This window comes from Caretta caretta, chromosome 1, assembly GCF_965140235.1.
Source record: "Caretta caretta isolate rCarCar2 chromosome 1, rCarCar1.hap1, whole genome shotgun sequence".
Classification (NCBI taxonomy): Eukaryota; Metazoa; Chordata; order Testudines; family Cheloniidae; genus Caretta; species Caretta caretta.
In genome coordinates, this window is record NC_134206.1 from 5000721 (window position 1) to 5022462 (window position 21742).

General features: G+C 44.9%; 1 protein-coding gene across 1 annotated transcript; it reads left to right on the top strand.

Annotated features, from left to right (window-relative positions):
- Positions 1-853: 853 nt before the first annotated feature.
- LOC142072950 (olfactory receptor 52P1-like) lies at positions 854-2652 on the top strand. The gene has a single exon (XM_075131304.1). It carries the CDS (start codon positions 854-856, stop codon positions 1904-1906), a length of 1053 nt encoding a protein of 350 aa, XP_074987405.1. The 3' UTR covers positions 1907-2652.
- The last annotated feature ends 19090 nt before the right edge of the window (positions 2653-21742 follow it).

Here is a 21742-nt window from a genome sequence, read left to right on the forward strand (position 1 = left end):
CTTTCGTGGTACAGAGTGTGTTTGGGGAGTTTCAGGGTCTCTTTCCCATGGCAAGCCACAGAACTACAATCTGGGTGTCACAAGTTTTACTCAGTTTTGTTTCCATTTGTTGTTGTTCTGTAACTTCAGGCATTTCACTGGTAGAAATAACATTTGATATTTTGTAACAATGTACCCCATATTGTTCATTGTGATATGATGATATGATTATAGCATAATTATGATACAGTTTATGCAAGATGGGTCATGTAAGATGTTATTGGAAAAGTTATGACTTTCTGAATATGGTTATCCTATTTGTATGTATTGATGATTTTGGTCAAAAGTTCTGAATTTTGATGACTTCCCTGTATTTCAAATGTAGTTACAAGTGAGTAACGCCCACTAGGGAACTTGATGTCAGTCTAGATAGATGGTTGGGAAGGGCCTATTCAGGGCAATGAGACTTTGGGGGAAACAATAGGCCTTTAGAGAAACTTATCTCCCACCTGGTGAGCCTCCCTGAGAATGCTTCAGACAGACTATACGTAGTGGATGCTATGACTCTAAAAGGCAATGTGACCAGGCCACATAACTCTGGACTCCATTTTGGGGAGTCTGTAATCTTCCCACAAACGAGTCTGGAAACCAAGTTTTGAAACAAACGGTTCCCTCCGTATTCTAGATCTATGGAAAGTAGGGAGTGACATCGTCAGTAGTTCTTCACTCCTCACTCAAGAAGACTCCGAGAATGTTCATAACTATAACATATTTACCATATTATTTTTTACAAATAAGAACCCCCTTGCTGTGCTTTTCTCCCTTTACAGGCACCTTGAGCATTTCTGAGTCATATCGATGTATCAACTGCTTCATGGCACCTTTCAACTTAACCCACTCTGACGCTTCAACTTTCATCCTAATGGGCATCCCTGGCCTGGAGGCTGCCCACATCTGGATTTCCATCCCTTTCTTTACTATCTACATTGTCAGCCTGTTGGGAAATGTCATGCTTCTGTCTGTTGTAGGTAAGGAACAGACTCTGCAGAAGCCGATGTACCTCCTGCTCTGCATGCTGGCACTTACAGACATTGCCACACCTACCTTTGTTGTGCCAAAGGCACTGGGCATATTTTGGTTCAATTTGAAAGGCATTACTGTGGCTGGCTGCCTCACCCAGATGTTCTTCCTCCACACGATTTCTGTGATGCACTCATCCACCCTCGTGACAATGGCCTTCGATCGCTACGTTGCCATATGTAACCCTCTGAGATATGCCACCATCCTCAGCAATGCACAAATAGCTAAGTTAGGGCTTGTAGGTTTCATAAGAGCTGTTCTCTTCATTCTGCCCCTGCCCCTGCTCCTGAGTCAGCAGACATTCTGTGCCAACCGCATTATCCCCCACACACAATGCGAGCACATAGCTATGGTGAAGATGGTGTGTGGGGACATTAGAGTCAACAGGATATATGGTTTTGTGCTAACGTTTGTAATCAATGGGTTTGACCTGACGTTCATTGCCCTGTCGTATGGTCTGATCATCAGGGCCGTCCTCAGAATCTCCTCTCATAAAGCCCACCAGAAAGCCCTTAACACTTGCACAGCCCACATCTGTGTGATGCTGACATATTATACCCCTACCTTCTTCTCCATTCTTACACACCACTTTGGTCAAGGCATTGCACCCTATGTTCATATCATCTTAGCTGACCTCTATCTCCTCATCCCTCCCATGCTCAACCCTATCATTTATGGGGTCAAAACGAAAGAGCTTCGTGACAAAGTAGTCAAATACACCTGCAGAAGTTCTGCAGACACAAAGTTCACGCAAAGTTCTGCAGACACAAGAGACGATATCTCCTCAGGCCTGCAGTGTCCATCAGGGAACTGTCAAATTGTCAGAGAGTATGTGAACCAGCACTAAGTGGGATGCAGTTTGGGAGGAAGACCAGAAGTTCTGTGAGCGCCATGGTTCCCAGTTACCCCTGGCATAGAGGAAGAGTATGCTCACAAACAATCTGTAAAAAAAGTCAGCCTTCCTTGACTGTGCAGTTCTTACGAGTTGTACTCCTAGCAGAAGGAAAATCCTTTCACCAGAAAAGGGTTAAGAAGCTAAGGTAACCTCGCTGGCACCTGACCCAAAATGACCAATGAGGGACAAGGTACTTTCAAATCTGGAGGGGGGAAAAGCCTTTGTCTGTCTGTGTAATACTGTTGCTGGGAACTGATCAAGGATGCAAGCCCTTCAACTCCTGTACAGTTAGTAAGAAATCTAGCTAGAAAATGCTTTTGGATTTCTTTGTTTTGACTTGGAAATTCACTGTTCTGGAGGACATGTGTATTCCTGTTTTTTGTATCTTTTTGTAACTTAAGGTTTTGCCTAAAGGGATTCTCTATGTTTTGAATCGGACTGTCTGAATCGGTCCATGGGCCTGCATTCACCACAACCCTCGACAGCATCCAGAATGCGTTCACCCGGGGAGGGATATCCTGGCCCACAACACAATTTTTTTCAGGAAGAGGGGCAGACCAGTTGAATAGTCATGACTAAGGTTTTTTGTCACAGATAGTTTTAGTAAAAGTCACCAACAGGTCATGAGGGTCTGGGGGTGGGGGGAGACTGAAATGGGAAAGATTAAAGCCTGATCAGGAGTATGAGAGCCTGAGCCACACTTCAGGATGGGTGATGGTCCAGCACCTACTGCCACTGCAGATAACAGCTCTGTGGCTCCCACTGCAGCCCCAGCACCTCAGAGGTCCAGAGCCCCTGCTGCAGCCCATGTGAGAGAGCTCCACGGCTCCCACTGCCAGTGGCAGCTCAGAGATCTGGGTCCCCACACGGCCAAGAGCCACTTGGAGGGCCACATACCCCCACCGCCAGAGGTGGCTGAAAGCTGCTGGTTCCTTGGCCACACATGGCAACTGAGAGCTCAGGAGCCTCCACCCGCTGCCCCAGGGCTGAAGTGGTAAATGTCACAGAGGTCTCCGAAAGTCACAGAATCTGTGACTTCTATGACTTAATCTTATCCTTAGCCATGTCTATGAACAACTCTCCGTGGTGAATGGAGAAGTGGTGGAACCCTAGTGACTGAGACAGTGACAATACTTTGTGCAGGAGGCAAAAAAATCACTGACTTGCCCCAGACAGTAGAATTGTTCATCCCTGGACTCAGAGTGTCGTCCGGAATTGTTAAGACCTGGAATGTTGTTGCCTCTGTAACACTGTTCAGTGCTTCTCTCCTTGGAGCTCCAATATTATCAGTGTTGGCAGGTAAGGCAACCTACTAATTCAGCAGTCCTTGATGTTATTCAGAAAGAAAGACCGCAGGCATGGTTCGGTGACAAAGGCATCCGGAGAGGTTTATTTCCCCCTAGGCAGAATCCCATCACCCTGAGTATGAGCAAAACGAGTGAATTACCTTATGAAAGTCCTTTTCTGGGTGGTAATACCCCAATAAATCCTTAGAGATCAAGGACTACTGAGGGTAAAGACATTCAGAATGTTGATCTACCATCTCCAAACCGATGGGTTGGTAGAGTGATTTCAAGGAACTGTTCTGGAGACATTATTGAATTCTGTAGCCTCAGATTCCGAACATTACGATCAACTCCTCCCCAACCTCCTTTAACCAATCGGGGAGGTGCCTCAAGGCTTCAAGTTTTCGCCCTTTGAACTTCTGTCTCGGAAGTCCTCAGGTAATGAACATAGACCAATAAATTCTTCAATTAAGAAATTGCCTCGAGACTTTGTGAGTGTTTGCTCGAAGAATTTTGCTAAATGCACAGCAGGTACAAGAGAAGGCCGATAATAAAGGGGTCTAGCTGTGAGTGTTCCGTCTGGGTGATTGTGTGTTATGGTTACAACCAAGCTTGCTCTTCAGATGATTGGTTCATTGGCAGGGACTCTTTGATGTAGTGAGGCATGTGGGCCCCATCGACTACAAGGAGCACCACCCAGAGAAGAAAAAGAAGACTAAGATAAGAACATAAAAACAGCCATGCTGGTCAGACCAATGGTCCATCTAGTCCAGTATCTTGTCTTCTGATGGTGACCAATACCAATCTTCACACTGAAAGAACAGAACAGGCTGTTCTTGAGGGATCCATCTCCTGTTCTCCAGTCCAAGCATAGGCAATCAGATGCCAGGGATTCCCAGATCATGGGGTTGAATCCCTGAATATCTTAGCCTGCAGCCTATTAATTTCCTTCAGTCATCCCTGGTTCTTGTGTAATGTGAAGGAGTAAACAAGACTTCCACAATTAAATTACCCCTAATGAAAAAACACAGTAAAAGAACTAAACAAGAGCTTAAGAACCATGTAAAACAAACAGTGAAATATGAAAAGGCATCTTTTAAAAAGTGGAAGTCAAATCCTAGTGAGGTATATAGAAAGGACCATAAACACTGCCAAATTAAGTGTAAAAATGTAATAAGAAAAGCCAAAAAGGAGTTGAAGAACAGCTAGCCAAAAACTTAAAAGTTAAGAACAAAACGTTTTTAAGTACATCAGAAGCAGGAAGCCTCTTAAACAACCAGTGGGACCCCATGACAATTGAGATACAAAAGGAGCATTTAAAGATGATAAAGTCATTATGGAGAAACTAAATGAATTCTTTCCTTCAGTCTTCATGGCTGAGGACGTTAGAGAGATTCCCAAAACTGAGCCATCTTCATAACATCAGCTAACAGGATGTTAGGAATCATTAAAAAAGGGAGAAAGAATAAGACGGAGAATATTTTATTGCCTTATATAAATCCATGGTGTGCCCACATCTTCAATACTGCATACAGATGTGGTCTCCTCAACTCAGAAAGGATATACTGGCATTAGAAAAGGTTCAGAGAAGGGTAACTAAAATGATTAGGGGTTTGGAACAGCTCCCATATGAGAAGAGATTAAAGAGGCTAGGACTTTTCAGGTTGGAAAAGAGGAGAAGTTTAGACTTGAAATTGGACGAAGGTTTCTAACCATCAAAGAAGTGAAGTTCTGGAATAGCCTTCCAAGGGAAGCAGTGGGGGCAAAAGACCTACCTGGCTTCAAGATTAAGCTCGATAAGTTTATGGAGGAGATGGTATGTTGCAATAACATGATTTTGGCAATTAATTGATCTTTGGTAAATAGGCCCAATGGCCTGTGATGGGATGTTAGATGGGGTGGGATCTGAGTTACTACAGAGAATTCTTTCCTGGGTATCTGGTTGGTGAATCTTGCCCACATGCTCTGGGTTCAGCTGATCACCATATTTGGGGTCGGGAAGGAATTTTCCTCCAGGGCAGATTGGAAGAGGCCCTGGGGGTTTTTCGCCTTCCTCTGTAGCATGGGGCACGGGTCACTTGCTGGAGGATTCTCTGCACTTGAAGTCTTTAATCCATGATTTGAGGACTTCAGTAGCTCAGACATAGATGAGAGGTTTATTGCAGGAGTGGGTGGGTGAGATTCTGTGGCCTGCGTTGTGGAGGAGCTCAAACTAGACGATAATAATGGTCCCTTCTGACCTTAATATCTATGTATCTACGAGACTAGGGGGGGGTATGATAGAGGTATATAAAATCATGAGTGGTGTGGAGACAATGAATAAGGAAAAGTTATTTACTTGTTCCCATAATATAAAAACTAGGGTCCACCAAATGAAATTAATGGGCAACAGGTTTAAAACCAAGAAAAGGAAGTTCTTCTTCACTCAGCACACAGTCAACCCGTGGAACTCCTTGTCGGAGGAGGTTGTGAAGGCTAGGACTATAACAGGGTTTAAAAGAGAACTGGATAAATTCATGGAGGTTAAGTCCATTCATGGCTATTAGCCAGGATGGGTAAGGAATGGTGTCCCTAGTCTTTGTTTGTCAGACTGGAGATGGATGGCAGAACAGAGATCATTTGATCATTACCTGTTAGGTTCACACACTCCGTTGCACCTGGCATTGGCCACTGTCAGTCGACAGGATACTGGGCTGGATGGACCTTTGGTCTGACCCAGTACGGCCATTCTTATGTTCTCCCCAAAGTTAGACATTTTGGCTTTTATCAATTCTTGAAAGATTTCACCAATTACACATCTGTTTATACGTCACTCTAAATCCAACCTATCATTTTCTAACAGTTCCCTATTGTAAGCGGGGAACTATTGTTGAGATCTTTCCTGGCTTTTGCGTCACCCCAAGGGAACTGGTAGTGAAAGAGTCCAAGTCCCTACTCCCACTCCCTTTTCCCAGAGGCCTGCCTGACCTCAAGGACTCCCCTTCCACTCTCCTGTTTGGAAGAGTCCTCGTAATGGCGATATGGCTGAGCCAAAGATTCCTGGAAGGCTGAACCCCCAGTCTCATCGTGGTCACTTAGGACAGGGGCTAGGGTGTCCCCCCTCTGGGGTACTCTCTTCACACCGGACACTTCTTTGACCCACTGATCACTGCATTAACTTCAAACCAACTAGAATGTGTTAAACAGCGACTGAAAGAAAATTGGAGAGGAGTACTTGTGGCACCTTAGGGACTAAGCAGTTTATTTGAGCATAAGCTTTTGTGAGCTACAGCTCACTTCATCGGATGCATTTAGTGGAAAATACAGTGAGGAAATTTATATACAGACAGAACATGAAGGAAAAAAAAAACCTGTAAGCAGAGTGATCATATAAGATGAGCTATTACCAGCAGGAGAGAAGGGTGGGGGTTAGGGGGGGGAGGGGGGTGAAAACTTTCCAGCAGTTAACAAGGACATCTGAGGAACAGTGGGCGGGGGTGGGGGAAATAAACATGGGGAAATAGTTTTACTTTGTGTAATGACCCATCCATTCCGAGTCTCTATTCAAGCCTAAGTTAATTGTATCCAGTTTGCAAATTAATTCCAATTCAGCAGTCTCTCGTTGGAGTCTGTTTTTGAAGGGTTTTTTTGTTGTTGTTGTAATATAGCAACTTTCATGTCTGTAATCGCATAAAGTGGCACAAGAACCTACCCACAAAACTGTGCAGAGTCAGGAATGTTGCCACTGTGGGTAGCCGGATCACCAGGCATCACAATGATGGTGTAAGGACCTGGTGTGTCAACACTGTGGCAAAAAGGGACACATTGAGTGTGCCTGTAAACAAAAGAAAAAGAGGCCTGTGCTCTGGCCGACCTAAAAGGGGAACCCGTATACCCTAGAGCAGATCCAGGATGACCAAGGTGACACCTCATCGCAAGAAGAAGAGCCACTCTACGTTTTGTCTTTGGCAGTGGGCTCACATGAATACTGGGTAACCCCGTCGTTGGATGGCAAACCTTAACGCAAGGAACTGGACACCGGGGCAGCCCTCTCACTGGTCTCTGAGGCTGTGTATAAAGAAAAGCTACAGCATTTTAAGGCAACAAAAGCTGTTCTGAAGACGTATACGGGAGAAGCTGTGCCCATGTTGGGCAGTATTGATGTTAAGGTGGAGCTCAAAGGACAGGCTGCTAAATTGCCACTGTTTCTGGTGAGAGGTAGTTACCCAGCCTGAATGGGTAGGTCCTGGCTTGGGAAGATTCAGCTGAACAGGGCAGAAGTGCACCAAAGGACTAAAGAAGAAACCGGTCTGACCACTATACTAAGGAAACAAGCTGCTGTTTTTGGAGAGGATCTGGGAAGTATGAAGGGAATCACTGTCACACTGAACATGAAACCTGACAGTCAACCAAAATATCTGAAAGCCTGAACTGTGCCATATGCCATCAGGCCGAAAGTTGAAGCGGATTTGGAGTGCCTGGTCACCAATGGAGTCCTAATACCAGTTACCCATACTCCATGGGCCACTCCTATCATTCCAATCATGAAGAAAGATGGCTCCCTCCGGATTTGTGGTGATTTTAAGGTCATTGTCAACACAGTGTTGTGTGCAGAGCAATACCCGTTTCCCCGCATCGATGACCTCTTCGTGGGCCTGGCTGGGTGACAAAACTTCAGTAAGATTGATCTGAATCAAATGTGTTTACAGATGCATATCGATGATGGTCCCAAGAGCTGCTGACTATTGTGACTCATAAGGGGCTTTATCGATACTGTCACCTACCCTTAACGTCTGTTCCCACCCTGTTCTACAGGGCTATGGACCAGATCTTGTGTGGCTTGCCAGGAGTTCAGTGCTATCTGGATGACATCCTGGTCACTGGAAGGAATGAAAAGGATCACTTAAAGAATTTAGAGGCTACCCTACAAAGACTGGAAGAGTATGGCCTACAAGTCCGCAAAGACAAGTGTGAATTCTTTCAGCCCTCTGCTGAATATTTGGGACACATCATTGATGCTGAGGGTCTTCATAAGGCCCCTGCAAAAGTTAAGGCTATTGTGGAGGTTCCCCCACCTCAAAATGTTAGCCAGCTGTGCTGGTTTCTAGGACTATTGAACTATTTTGGAAAGTTCATCTCACAGTTAGCCACACTGCTAAAACCACTTCGCAAATTCCTTGGGCAGAACGAGACCTGGAAGTGGACTGAAGCCTGAGATGTTGCATTTAACAAAGCTAAAAATGCATTGCTAAATTCTGAAGTTCTAACGCACTTTGATCTATCCTTATCCCTACAATTGGCCTGCGATGCCTCCCCTTATGGAGTGGGTGCAGTCGTGCCAAACATTATGCCTTCGGGAGAAGAGACACCTGTTGCCTTTGCTTCACGCACTCTAAGCAAAGGAGAAACTAACTATGCCCAAATTGAACGTGAGGCATTGGGAATCATTTTTGGAATTCAGAAGTTTCATCAGGACCTGTTTTTGCGGAACTTTACTCTTCTTGCAGACCATCGCCCTCTGACGTCAATTTTTGGACCCTATCCAGGCATTCCCCCATTAGCTGCTAGTTGTATGCAACATTGGCCATTCTTACTTTCAGCGCACACATATGAAATCAAATATCAGAAATCCACTCTGCTCAGCAATGTGGATGGTCTCTCAAGGTTATCTTTGCCAGTCAAACATCAAGATACTGCCCAAAAGGAAGTCTTCTACTTTGAACACGTAGAGAATACACCCATCACTGCTACACAGATAAAGAAGGCAATTCGCATTGACCCAGTATTGTCCCAAGTTATGGACCTTGTGATGCATGGAAAATCTCAACGAAACCTCTCCGGTCTCATCGGACCTTGTTACCTACATGTCCTGGAGGACGGAGTTATCGATCCAATCTGATTGTTTTTTGTGGGGGAGACGTGCCATTATCCCACCACCACTGAGATCACAGATGTTGGAACAGCTACATTCTGGTCACTGTGGAATAGTGCGCATGAAGGAAATTACACGAAGCTATTTATGGTGGCCTGGATTGGACAGTGCTATGGAAGCACCGAATTGCTAGGCAGCAGTTCTGCGGAAAAGGACCTAGGGGTGAGAGTGGACGAGAAGCTGGATATGAGTCAGCAGTGTGCCCTTGTTGCCAAGAAGGCCAATGGCATTTTGGGATGTATAAGTAGGGGCATAGCGAGCAGATCGAGGGACGTGATCGTTCCCCTCTATTCGACATTGGTGAGGCCTCATCTGGAGTACTGTGTCCAGTTTGGGCCCCACACTACAAGAAGGATGTGGATAAATTGGAGAGAGTCCAGCGAAGGGCAACAAAAATGATTAGGGGTCTGGAACACATGACTTATGAGGAGAGGCTGAGGGAGCTGGGATTGTTTAGCCTGCAGAAGAGAAGAATGAGGGGGGATTTGATAGCTGCTTTCAACTACCTGAAAGGGGGTTCCAAAGAGGATGGCTCTAGACTGTTCTCAATGGTAGCAGATGACAGAACGAGGAGTAATGGTCTCAAGTTGCAGTGGGGGAGGTTTAGATTGGATATTAGGAAAAACTTTTTCACGAAGAGGGTGGTGAAACCCTGGAATGCGTTCCCTAGGGAGGTGGTAGAATCTCCTTCCTTAGAGGTTTTTAAGGTCAGGCTTGACAAAGCCCTGGCTGGGATGATTTAACTGGGAATTGGTCCTGCTTCGAGCAGGGGGTTGGACTAGATGACCTTCTGGGGTCCCTTCCAACCCTGATATTCTATGATTCTAAGAGAAAGCAAGAGCTTGTATGTCATGTCAGGGTGTCAGGAATGCACCCCAGTGGGTACCCCTACACCCAGGGACTGGCCTGAAAACCCATGTCAATGTATTCATGTTGACTTTGCTGGCCCCCTTGAAGGAAGCATGTCCTTAGTGGTGGTAGATGCCCATTCTAAATGGCCAGAAGTCTCCAGAATGCAGTCCACTACTGCAGAGAGTACTATCCAAAAACTACGGGGACTCTTTAGTCGTTTTGTTCTGCCAGGACAACTTGCGAGTGACAACAGACCACAGTTCATCTCTCAGGAGTTTCAAAAGTTTATGAAGGCAAATGGGATACACCACATCACTACAGCACCATATCATCCATCGACCAATGGATTAGCTGAAAGATTTGTGCAGACAATGAAACAAGCTTTGAAATCAGCAAGGGGACAACACTCCAATGTCTGGATCTTTAGCTAGGGTGAACCCACGGTTATGGGGCAAAATAATCCTTGGGGTTTAGCTGGGAATGGAGGCAGTCTACCTTCCTTCTCTAGTTTAGTGTTTGTTTTATTTAGGAAATGTTCTTATAAAGGGGGGAGGAATATGTTGTGTATTTGGTTGTCATGGTAATAGCAGCTTGTTGTTGCTATGGCAACTGAGTTAGATTATTAGGGGGTAGCCCAGCCAGTTTGGGCTGGTTTGGTTAGTTCAGGGTGTGGAAAATAAATGGCTGCTTTCATGGCTCACAGCTCTCTGTGTCTCAAGTGATTTCTTCCTCAACTGCTGCTCCCAAGGATACAACATGGCTGAGTGCTGCATCTGTGGCCTCAGCCCAGTTCTGCCTTCAGGGATCCTTCTCTGGACCTTTCTTTTTATGGCTGCTGCTGCTCTGCCTCCAGCTCAGCTTGAGCTACTGCATCAGGTTTGCCGCATTTTACTGCTTTAATAGCCCCAAATAACTTAAAAACTAACCTAAACGTAGCGCAATCTCTTTCTTGAAACAAAGGGTTTTTTTAGAATAAATGCAATGGTCTATACATCAAGTAACAAATGAAACGTTTTGTTAGATACCACCCATAGATCTGATTTAGAAAAGACAAGAAGCTAAAAGCCCCAGAAGGAGTTTTTCCACATAATCTACAAATCTATGAGATGACAATCAAATTGAAAATCAAACCCCCAGTATTTGTATTGAATCCTGATTGATGGGTGGCTGGTGTTTTAAAGAAAAAATAGCAAATTATGTTGTTAAAAATTGCCTTGCCCAAGGGAGCCCAAAACTTATGTTGCGTAAAAACAACAATAACATTATTATATTATTTATTTCTAAATACATTCAATGATGCTAGCCAATGTGCATATTCTGAGTTGCATTATATTGTTACTGTTAGTCCCTAAAAGGCAACATTTCCTCCTCGGTGTCTTCACTGGAAGTAGGATGCTTCTGCTTCTGGTCATACATATCAGCAGTAAGCAGTGCAATCATTCTTTCATTGCTGCAGACTCTTCATAACAGATTTTGTATAATTGTATAGATGCAAAAATGAGACATCAGCCAATCTACGTTGTGAAAGACTCAGGAAGGCAAGCGATTCAATCACCTGGACATATAGTGACAATCTCTGTTTCATCTGTTTCACAAACTGCCCTCAAATTCAGAGTAATGTGGTCCAGTTCTCAGAAACACATCGTTTCAAAACTCTCACCAAGAAGCTCTACTAGAATGCCCTCAATTCCTGCAGCACCTTTCCTCTATTAACATTTTCCAACCGTAACATTGAGTTTATCCTCCAGGCTTCAAGAAGGACTGGACGTAGAAAAATCAGGTATATTTCAGCACTGTCCTTACTTTATTGTCTTTGGCTATCAGAAAGCATGGCTTCAGTTTGTCAAACTGAACAAGATACCGGTTCAAACAGGGTATAATGGAAAGCCACCTTGCTTCAGAAAATTACCGTATCTTCTGTTGGTTTGAAAGTCATGGAAAGAACAAGTGACAGGGTTTCTGGGGCTGAGGGCTGATAGATGACACTGAGAGAGATCAGCTGATGGTGAGAAAGTGGAAACTTAGCAGCAGAGAGATCAGTACTTGGTGATACAGTGATAAGAGGTTAGGTGTGAGGAGCTTCTCAGACTTGAACTTCCACAGTGCTGAGCTCAGCCAAAGGAGAACAGAGCACCCTTGATTAACAAGATATACTTTCACCCTCTTGTCACGAAGGCTTAAAATCAGTGGCACCGGGTAATCATATTTTGCAAGTGTACTTACGCAATTTCTCACGAAGCTCGAAGGTTTTGGCCCCATAAATGATAGGATTGAACATGGAGAGAAGGAGGTAATATAGGCTGGTCAAGATGATGTGAACATGGAGAGCAATTCCCTGACCAAACTGGTATATCACAGTGGAGAAGAGGAAGGAAGGGTAAGACATCTTCATCACACCGATATGGTCTGTGCAAGTGCTGAAAGATTTCTGGTGGGCATTCTTGGAGGATACTCTGAGGACATCCCTGATGAGCAGACCATTGGACAGGGCAATAAGTGTCAGGTCTAACATGATGATTACAAATGCTATTACCAAACCGTACATCCTGTTGATTGTAATGTCGCCACACGACATCTTCACCATGGCCATGTGGTCACAGCACGTATGTGGGATAATGTGGTTGGCACAGAATGGCTGCCTGCTCAGGAGCAGGGGCATGGGAAGAAGGAAGAGAACAGCTCTTATCAAACCCACTAGCCCTAGCTTAGCTATTCATGCGTTGGTGATGGCAGTGGCATATCTCAGAGGGTTACATATGGCGACACAGCGATCAAAGGCCATTGTCATGAGGATGGCTGAATGTGTCACAGAAGCCACGTGAATGAAGAACATCTGCGTGAGGCAGCCACCCACAGTAATACCTTTCAAATTGAACCAAAATATGCACATTGCATTTGGCATGACCGAAGTAGATGTGCCGATTTCTGTGAGTGCCAACATGGAGAGCGGCAGGTACATCGGCTTGTGCAGAGTCTGCTCCTTGGCTATAACATAGTAGAGCGTGAAATTTCCCAGCAGGCCCATAAAGTAGAAAATAGAGAAAGGGACGGAAATCCAGACGTGAGCAGCTTCCAAGTCAGGGATGCCCATTAGAAAGAATGCTGAAGCGTCAAAGTGTGTGAGGTTGAATTCTGCCATGAGGTGGTTCATGTGTCAATCAGGGTCAGAAATGATCAAGGTGCCTGTGAAGGACAGCCAGTGGGTGGTGGGAGAGGGGTGGGAGGTTTACACAATTTATAACAAACTGTAGAGCAAATATTTAATACTTATTCCCAATCTAGAAAGGGGGTGTTGAGCAGTGATGTGGCAACATATGCAGGTGGCACAAGATTATTTAGGTCCTAATCAAGTCCAGAGAAGTCCTCAGAGAGAGCTAACCAAGCCAGGTGAATGGGCAGCATAATGGAAGTTGAAAAAGACTGGGATTGTTACCTTACAAAGAAGATCAATTAGAGGGGAGATGTGAAAATCTATAAAATACTGCCTGGTAGAGAGTAGATTGAGAATGTAAAAAGAAAAGGAGTACTTGTGGCACCTTAGAGACTAACCAATTTATTTGAGCATGAGCTTTCGTGAGCCACAGCTCACTTCATCAGATGTGTACCGTGGAAACTGCAGCAGACTTTATATACACACAGAGAATATGAAACAATACCTCCTTCCACCCCACTGTCCTGCTGGTAATAGCTTATCTAAAGTGATCAACAGGTGGGCCATTTACAGGTGGGTTGAGAATGTGTTCTCCATGTCTCCTAACACAAGATCAAGAGGATATTCAATTAAAGTGAAACATGGCAAATTCAAAACCAATAAAAAAAGAGTGCTCTCTTGACTCAATGCCTAATTAAACTGAGGAACTCCTTGCAACAAGAGGTAGTTGAGGCCATGGGCTAAGTGAGACTTTGTGCTCAACAGAATGGGCAGGAAGGCCACAAGGCTTTTGGTTTTTAGGGCTACAGGTCTGCGCCTCTGTTACCTCCTGTCATAAATATAAAGGGAAGAATAAGCACCTTTCTGCATACAGTGCTATAAAATCCCTCCTGGCCAGAGGCAAAGTCCTTTTACCTGTAAAGGGTTAAGAAGCTCAGGTAACCTGGCTGGCACCTGACCCAAAATGACCAATGAGGGGACAAGATACTTTCAAACTTGTAGTGGGGGAAAGGCTTTGATCTGTCTGTGTCATACCTTTGCTGGGAACAGATCAAGGATGCAAGCCCTCCAACTCCTGTAAAGTTAGAAAGTAATCTAGCTAGAAAATGCATTAGAATCATAGAATCATAGAATCTCAGGGTTGGAAGGGACCCCTGAAGGTCATCTAGTCCAACCCCCTGCTCGAAGCAGGACCAATTCCCAGTTAAATCATCCCAGCCAGGGCTTTGTCAAGCCTGACCTTAAAAACCTCTAAGGAAGGAGATTCTACCACCTCCCTAGGTAACACATTCCAGGGTTTCACCACCCTCTTAGTGAAAAAGTTTTTCCTAATATCCAATCTAAACCTCCCCCACTGCAACTTGAGACCATTACTCCTCGTTCTGTCATCTGCTACCATTGAGAACAGTCTAGAGCCATTCTCTTTGGAACCCCCTTTCAGGTAGTTGAAAGCAGCTATCAAATCCCCCCTCACTCTTCTCTTCTGCAGGCTAAACAATCCCAGCTCCCTCAGCCTCACCTCATAAGTCATGTGTTCCAGACCCCTAATCATTTTTGTTGCCCTTCGCTGGACTCTCTCCAATTTATCCACATCCTTCTTGTAGTGTGGGGCCCAAAACTGGACACAGTACTCCAGATGAGGCCTCACCAATGTCGCATAAAGGGGAACGATCACGTCCCTCGATCTGCTCGCTATGCCCCTACTGATACATCCCAAAATGCCATTGGCCTTCTTGGTAACAAGGGCACACTGCTGACTCATATCCAGCTTCTCGTCCACTGTCACCCCTAGGTCCTTTTCCGCAGAACAGCTGCCTAGCCATTCGGTCCCTAGTCTGTAGCGGTGCATTGGGTTCTTCCGTCCTAAGTGCAGGACCCTGCACTTATCCTTATTGAACCTCATCAGATTTCTTTTGGCCCAATCCTCCAATTGGTCTAGGACCTTCTGTATCCTATCCCTCCCCTCCAGCGTATCTACCACTCCTCCCAGTTTAGTATCATCCGCAAATTTGCTGAGAGTGCAATCCACACCATCCTCCAGATCATTTATGAAGATATTGAACAAAACCGGCCCCAGGACCGACCCTTGGGGCACTCCACTTGATACCGGCTGCCAACTAGACATGGAGCCATTGATCACTACCCGTTGAGCCTGACAATCTAGCCAGCTTTCTACCCACCCTATAGTGCATTCATCCAGCCCATACTTCCTTAACTTGCTGACAAGAATACTGTGGGAGACCGTGTCAAAAGCTTTGCTAAAGTCAAGAAACAATACATCCACTGCTTTCCCTTCATCCACAGAACCAGTAATGTCATCATAAAAGGCGATTAGATTAGTCAGGCATGACCTTCCCTTGGTGAATCCATGCTGGCTGTTCCTGATCACTTTCCTCTCATGCAAGTGCATCAGGATTGATTCTTTGAGGACCTGCTCCAGGATTTTTCCAGGGACTGAGGTGAGGCTGACTGGCCTGTAGTTCCCAGGATCCTCCTTCTTCCCTTTTTTAAAGATTGGCACTACATTAGCCTTTTTCCAGTCATCCGGGACTTCCCCGGTTCGCCACGAGTTTTCAAAGATAATGGCCAATGGCTCTGCAATCTCAGCCGCCAATTCCTTCAGAACTCTCGGATGCAACTTGTCCGGCCCCATGGACTTGTGCACGTCCAGCTTTTCTAAATAGTCCCTAACCACCTCTATCTCCACAGAGGGCTGGCCATCTCTTCCCCATTTTGTGATGCCCAGCGCAGCAGTCTGGGAGCTGACCTTGTTAGTGAAGACAGAGGCAAAAAAAGCATTGAGTACATTAGCTTTTTTCACATCCTCTGTCACTAGGTTGCCTCCCTCATTCAGTAAGGGGCCCACACTTTCCTTGGCTTTCTTCTTGTTGCCAACATACCTGAAAAAACCCTTCTTGTTACTCTTGACATCTCTGGCTAGCTGCAGCTCTAGGTGCGATTTGGCCCTCCTGATATCATTCCTACATGCCCGAGCAATATTTTTATACTCTTCCCTGGTCATATGTCCAACCTTCCACTTCTTGTAAGCTTCTTTTTTATGTTTAAGATCCACTAGGATTTCACCATTAAGCCAAGCTGGTCGCCTGCCATATTTACTATTCTTTCGACTCATCGGGATGGTTTGTCCCTGTAACCTCAACAGGGATTCCTTGAAATACAGCCAGCTCTCCTGGACTCCTTTCCCCTTCAAGTTAGTCCCCCAGGGGATCCTGGCCATCCGTTCCCTGAGGGAGTCGAAGTCTGCTTTCCTGAAGTCCAGGGTCCGTATCCTGCTGCTTACCTTTCTTCCCTGTGTCAGGATCCTGAACTCAACCAACTCATGGTCACTGCCTCCCAGATTCCCATCCACTTTTGCTTCCCCCACTAATTCTACCCGGTTTGTGAGCAGCAGGTCAAGAAAAGTGCCCCCCCTAGTTGGCTCCTCTAGCACTTGCGCCAGGAAATTGTCCCCTACGCTTTCCAAAAACTTCCTGGATTGTCTATGCACCGCTGTATTGCTCTCCCAGCAGATATCAGGAAAATTAAAGTCACCCATGAGAATCAGGGCATGCGATTTAGTAGCTTCCGTGAGCTGCCGGAAGAAAGCCTCATCTACCTCATCCCCCTGGTCCGGTGGTCTATAGCAGACTCCCACCACTACATCACTCTTGTTGCACACACTTCTACACTTAATCCAGAGACACTCAGGTTTTTCTCCAGTTTCGTACCGGAGCTCTGAACAGTCATACTGCTCCCTTACATACAGTGCTACTCCCCCACCTTTTCTGCCCTGCCTGTCCTTCCTGAACAGTTTATAACCATCCATGACAGTACTCCAGTCATGTGAGTTATCCCACCAAGTCTCTGTTATTCCAATCACGTCATAGTTCCTTGACATCACCAGGACCTCCAGTTCTCCCTGCTTGTTTCCAAGGCTTAGGTTTTCTTTGTTTTGGCTTGTGAAATTCGCTGTGCTGGAGGAATTATATTCCTGTTTTTGTGTCTTTTTTGTAATTTAAGGTTTTGCATAGAGGGATTCTCTATGTTTTGAATCTATGTTTTGAATCTGACTGTCTGTGAGATTATTTTCCATTCTGATCTTACAGAGTTGTTCTCTTATCTGTTTTTGTTCTTCTAATAAAGTTCTGTTTTTTAAGAATCTGATGGGGTTTTTTGGGTCTTAAAAATCAAGGCTGGTTTGTGCTCATCTTGTTTATTCTCAAGCCTCCCAGGAAAGAGGGTGTAAGGGCTTGGGGGCATATTTTGGGAAAGATGTCTCCAAGTGGGATCTTTCCTGATTCTTTGTTAAATTGCTTGGTATTGGCAGCGTACCAGGTTTTAATCTAAAATAAGCTTAGGGGGGCTTTCATGCTGGTCCCCACAACTGTACCTAAGAATTCAGAGTGGGGAGGGAAGCCTGACACCTTCCTTGTTTCTTTTGGTGAGACACTTTCTTGCAGGCACCCAGCTTTGTCTGAGGCATAAGTTACAGATGTTAACAGACAAATGTAAGAAGAAACATGTGTCAGCAACTCAGCTGCTAACCCTTCTCATGCCTGAATCTCAATGACGTTTGCAGATGACAAAAAATTGGGGGATTGTAAATAATAAAGAAGACAGGTCACTGATTCAGAGCAATCTGTAAGAAGGAATAATTAGCTAAACATGAATTTCCAGTGTGGCCTTGTGGCCGAAAGAGCCAATGTGGTCCTTGGATGGTAAAAACTGGAATCTCAAGGAGAGTTAGAGAAGTTATTTTACCTTTGTATTTGGCACTGGTGTGGCTGCTTCTTGAATCCTCTGTCTAGTTGTGGTGTCCCCAGTTAAAACTGGATGTTTATCTAGACTGGCTCTAGACTGTTCTCAATGGTATCAGATGACAGAACGAGGAGTAATGGTCTCAAGTTACAGTGGGGGAGGTTTAGATTGGATATTAGGAAAAACTTTTTCACTATGAGGGTGGTGAAACACTGGAATGCGTTACCTAGGGAGGTGGTAGAATCTCCTTCCTTAGAGGTTTTTAAGGTCAGGCTTGACAAAGCCCTGGCTGGGATGATTTAACTGGGAATTGGTCCTGCTTTGAACAGGGGGTTGGACTAGATGACCTTCTGGGGTCCCTTCCAACCCTTATATTCTATGATTCTATGATTCTATGATCTACGGAAGAGTTTTCAGAGAGGGGTCACAAGAATTAGTACAAATTAGAAAACATGCCTTGTTGTGATAGATTCAAAGATTTGAATCTGTGTAGTTTAATCAAGATCGTTAAGGGGTGACTTGATAACTGTCGGAAACGATATACACTGTGAACTAGTATTGAATAATAGGCTTTTCAGGCTAGCATACTGAAGTGTAACAGCAAAAAGAAAAGGAGGACTTGTGACACCTTAGAGACTAACAAATTCATTTGAGCATAAGCTTTTGCTATAAGCTTTTGCGATGAAGGGAGCTGTAGCTCACGAAAGCTTATGCTCAAATAAATTTGTTAGTCTCTAAGATGCCACAGTCCTCCTTTTCTTTTTGCGGAGACACACTAACATGGCTTTTACTCTGAGAGGTGTAACACAATCCAATGTCTGGAAATTGGAGTTAAAGAATTTCTGATTGGAAATAAAGTGTACATTTTAAATGGTGTGAGTTAATTAAGCATTAGAACAATTTTCTATTCATGAGTATGTTGAAGTTAACCATAATTCTCAGGTGACAGCTCTGCCTTGGAAAATGTGCACTCTGTGTGTATTTCATGAACCTGAGGGATCCCATAAGGCGCTGCATGCAAAAAAGATTTAGGTGAGAAAAATAATAACTTCGCCCTGTCATAAATATAAAGGGAAAGGTAAACACCTTTAAAATCCCTCCTGGACAGAGGAAAAATCCTCTCACCTGTAAAGGGTTAAGAAGCTAAAGATAACCTCGCTGGCACCTGACCAAAATGATCAATGAGGAGACAAGATACTTTCAAAAGCTAGCAGGAGGGAGAAAAACAAAGGGTCTGGGTCTGTCTGTATGCTGCTTTTGTCAGGGATAGACCAGGGATGGAGTCTTAGAACTTTTAGTAAGTAATCTAGCTAGGTATGCGTTAGATAATGATTTCTTTAAATGGCTGAGAAAAGAGTTGTGCTGAATAGAATGACTATTCCTGTCTGTGTTTTTTTTTTTAACTTAATGTTTTACCGAGAGGGATTCTCTATGTTTTGAATGTAATTACCCTGTAAGGTATCTACCATTCCGATTTTACAGAGGTGATTCCTTTACTTCTATTAAAAGTCTTCTTGTAAAAAAACTGAATGTTTTTTCATTGTTCTAAGATCCCAGGGTTTGGGTCTGTGGTCACCTATTCAAATTGGTGAGGATTTTTACCAAACCTTCCCCAGGAAGTGGGGTGCAAGGGTTAGGAGGATTTTGGGCGGAAATATATGTCCAAACTATGTTTCCAAGTAAACCCAGATAAAGTTTGGTTGTGGCAGTGGAAATCCAAGGGTAAAATAATTTTGTACCTTGGGGAAGTTTTAATCTAAGCCGGTAAAAGTAAGCTGAGTAGGTTTTCATGCAGGTCCCCACATCTGTACCCTAGAGTTCAGAGTGTGGAAGGAACCTTCACACACCCCATAAAATCTTTGCACGAAGGATGAATGTACAACCCTCACCATTCATAACTAACAGAGCTGGCTAGCAAATCGTCCCAGAGCATCCTGGGTTTAACATCTGTCTCACACTGGCCCACTGTGTCAGTCAGCTACCAGTGGTTCCTGCATGTGGCAGCTGTATTGATCTAGGCCCTCACATGTCCCAGAGTTGCCCACTCTCATTATATAATGTGCATAATTCTCAGCCTGTGAGTTTTTCCTGAGCAGCAGTCCTTGAAGAACCATGTACTGTGTATCGGTGTAATAAGAGAAGCAGCATAGGTTCCTTGGCATTTGCGACCTGTGTGTAGATTTCTGACCAGTGTGTCACTCCTCCCTGCCAAGGGAGCCGGTTTGATGGGAGTCATCTCACCCCCTGCAGAAGAAGAGTTGTGGGGAGCGTGGGGCAGCTCGGAGGTTGTGGAATCCACAGGTGACTGAGGTGTATGGAGAAGACACTGGCAACCAGCATGATGTTGGAAGCAAGGCAGCCTGGGATGGGGAAGGAGAGTTCAGACAGCGGGTCCAGGATATGGTGGGAGATTGAAGCAGCTGAGGTGCAAAGTTCAGTGGTTCTTTCCACCAGTGAAATGTCTGAAGTTATGTAAATAACATTCAATAACAATTGGAAACAAAACCGAGAAATCGGCTGGGGTCTGCTGTTCATATTTAGGAGGTTAGCTAAACTCTCAGGTAGCTCTGTTTCATTGTGTGGCACCATCTGCTCTAGTGTTGGTGATCACAGGGCCTGGAGAGACTGAATCTCCAGCAAAGCAGTGTGAAACAGGGCCAGCCCAGTTGGGTGGTTAGAGGGGTGCAGCAGTTCTCATGGCTTCCAGACTGCACCCCAGGAGTGACAACCCATCCGTCTTATACCCTCTGGACCTCAAATTTGGCCGCAAGGCATCTATGACGCAAGTATGGGGATAGGGACAGTGGCCGAAACAGGAGAGCCACATGTAGCAGTTCTTTGATTCCTGTACCACCATGTTCTCACCCATGTTCTCACCGAAGCACGGTCATTTTAGCACGGGAAGAGAGGAAGGAATCACACAGTCAGTGGAGAAGTCCCGTTGGACTAGCTCTGTCCCAAGATATCATAACCCATTTCTGCACCAATCTGTGAAAGGTCAACAAAGAGGTGAAATGTGATGCCTCTTTGATGCAGAGAGTAGATTAACCATTAAAACAGTTGGTAGCTGTCAGACATAAAACAAGTTAGCACCTCCCAAGGGCCACTGGCAACTACCATTGATGTCAGAATCCTATGAGAAGAAAGCCTTTTACACGCATTTCAGCTTGCATTATTTCAGGATCATGTAATTTGGCTGCGACAGGGTGGCACTGATTTTTCAGAGGCGAATGGAATGGCTATTACAGCTGCATGGGTGGTGTGCAGTGGTACAATGCTACCATCAAGTGAAATGTGTTTCTGGCCCCCAATCTTGTGGCAGCGTTCCCAGTGAGTGCAGGTGGAAGTGCACTACACACAGGAAAGAAATCTATCACCATGTGCTGCACTGAACCGTTCGCAAACTGCATTTTGCTCTGTAAATCTGAGCCCCTGTTATTGGCAAATCATTTCTTCACTCCCGGGTGGGCTCTCAGGCTGAAGTTCTCTACGGTCTATTTTCTGCTTTTCCCGCTGCTCACAGAGTCCAGGGAATTCTATGGGAGTCCTGGGCAACCTGACAGTTCGCGGGGAGTGTTCAGGGGGATTATAAAGGTTGCTGTGCAGCATGTGAAATGTCAGCCATGTGACATTCACACACTGATTCTCAAGCCTCTGCCTTGCAGTAGCTGTAAGGAGATTTCCCTTCTCTGCTGAGCCGGATTGCGGTGACTTGCCTGTTTCTGCATTAAGGTTAGTGCTGAGTTTTTAGTACTCTCGGAAACACCAAGGGATTTACCTGGTCAAATTGGAACTACAAATGTATTGGAAAGAGTTTAGACAAATATTGT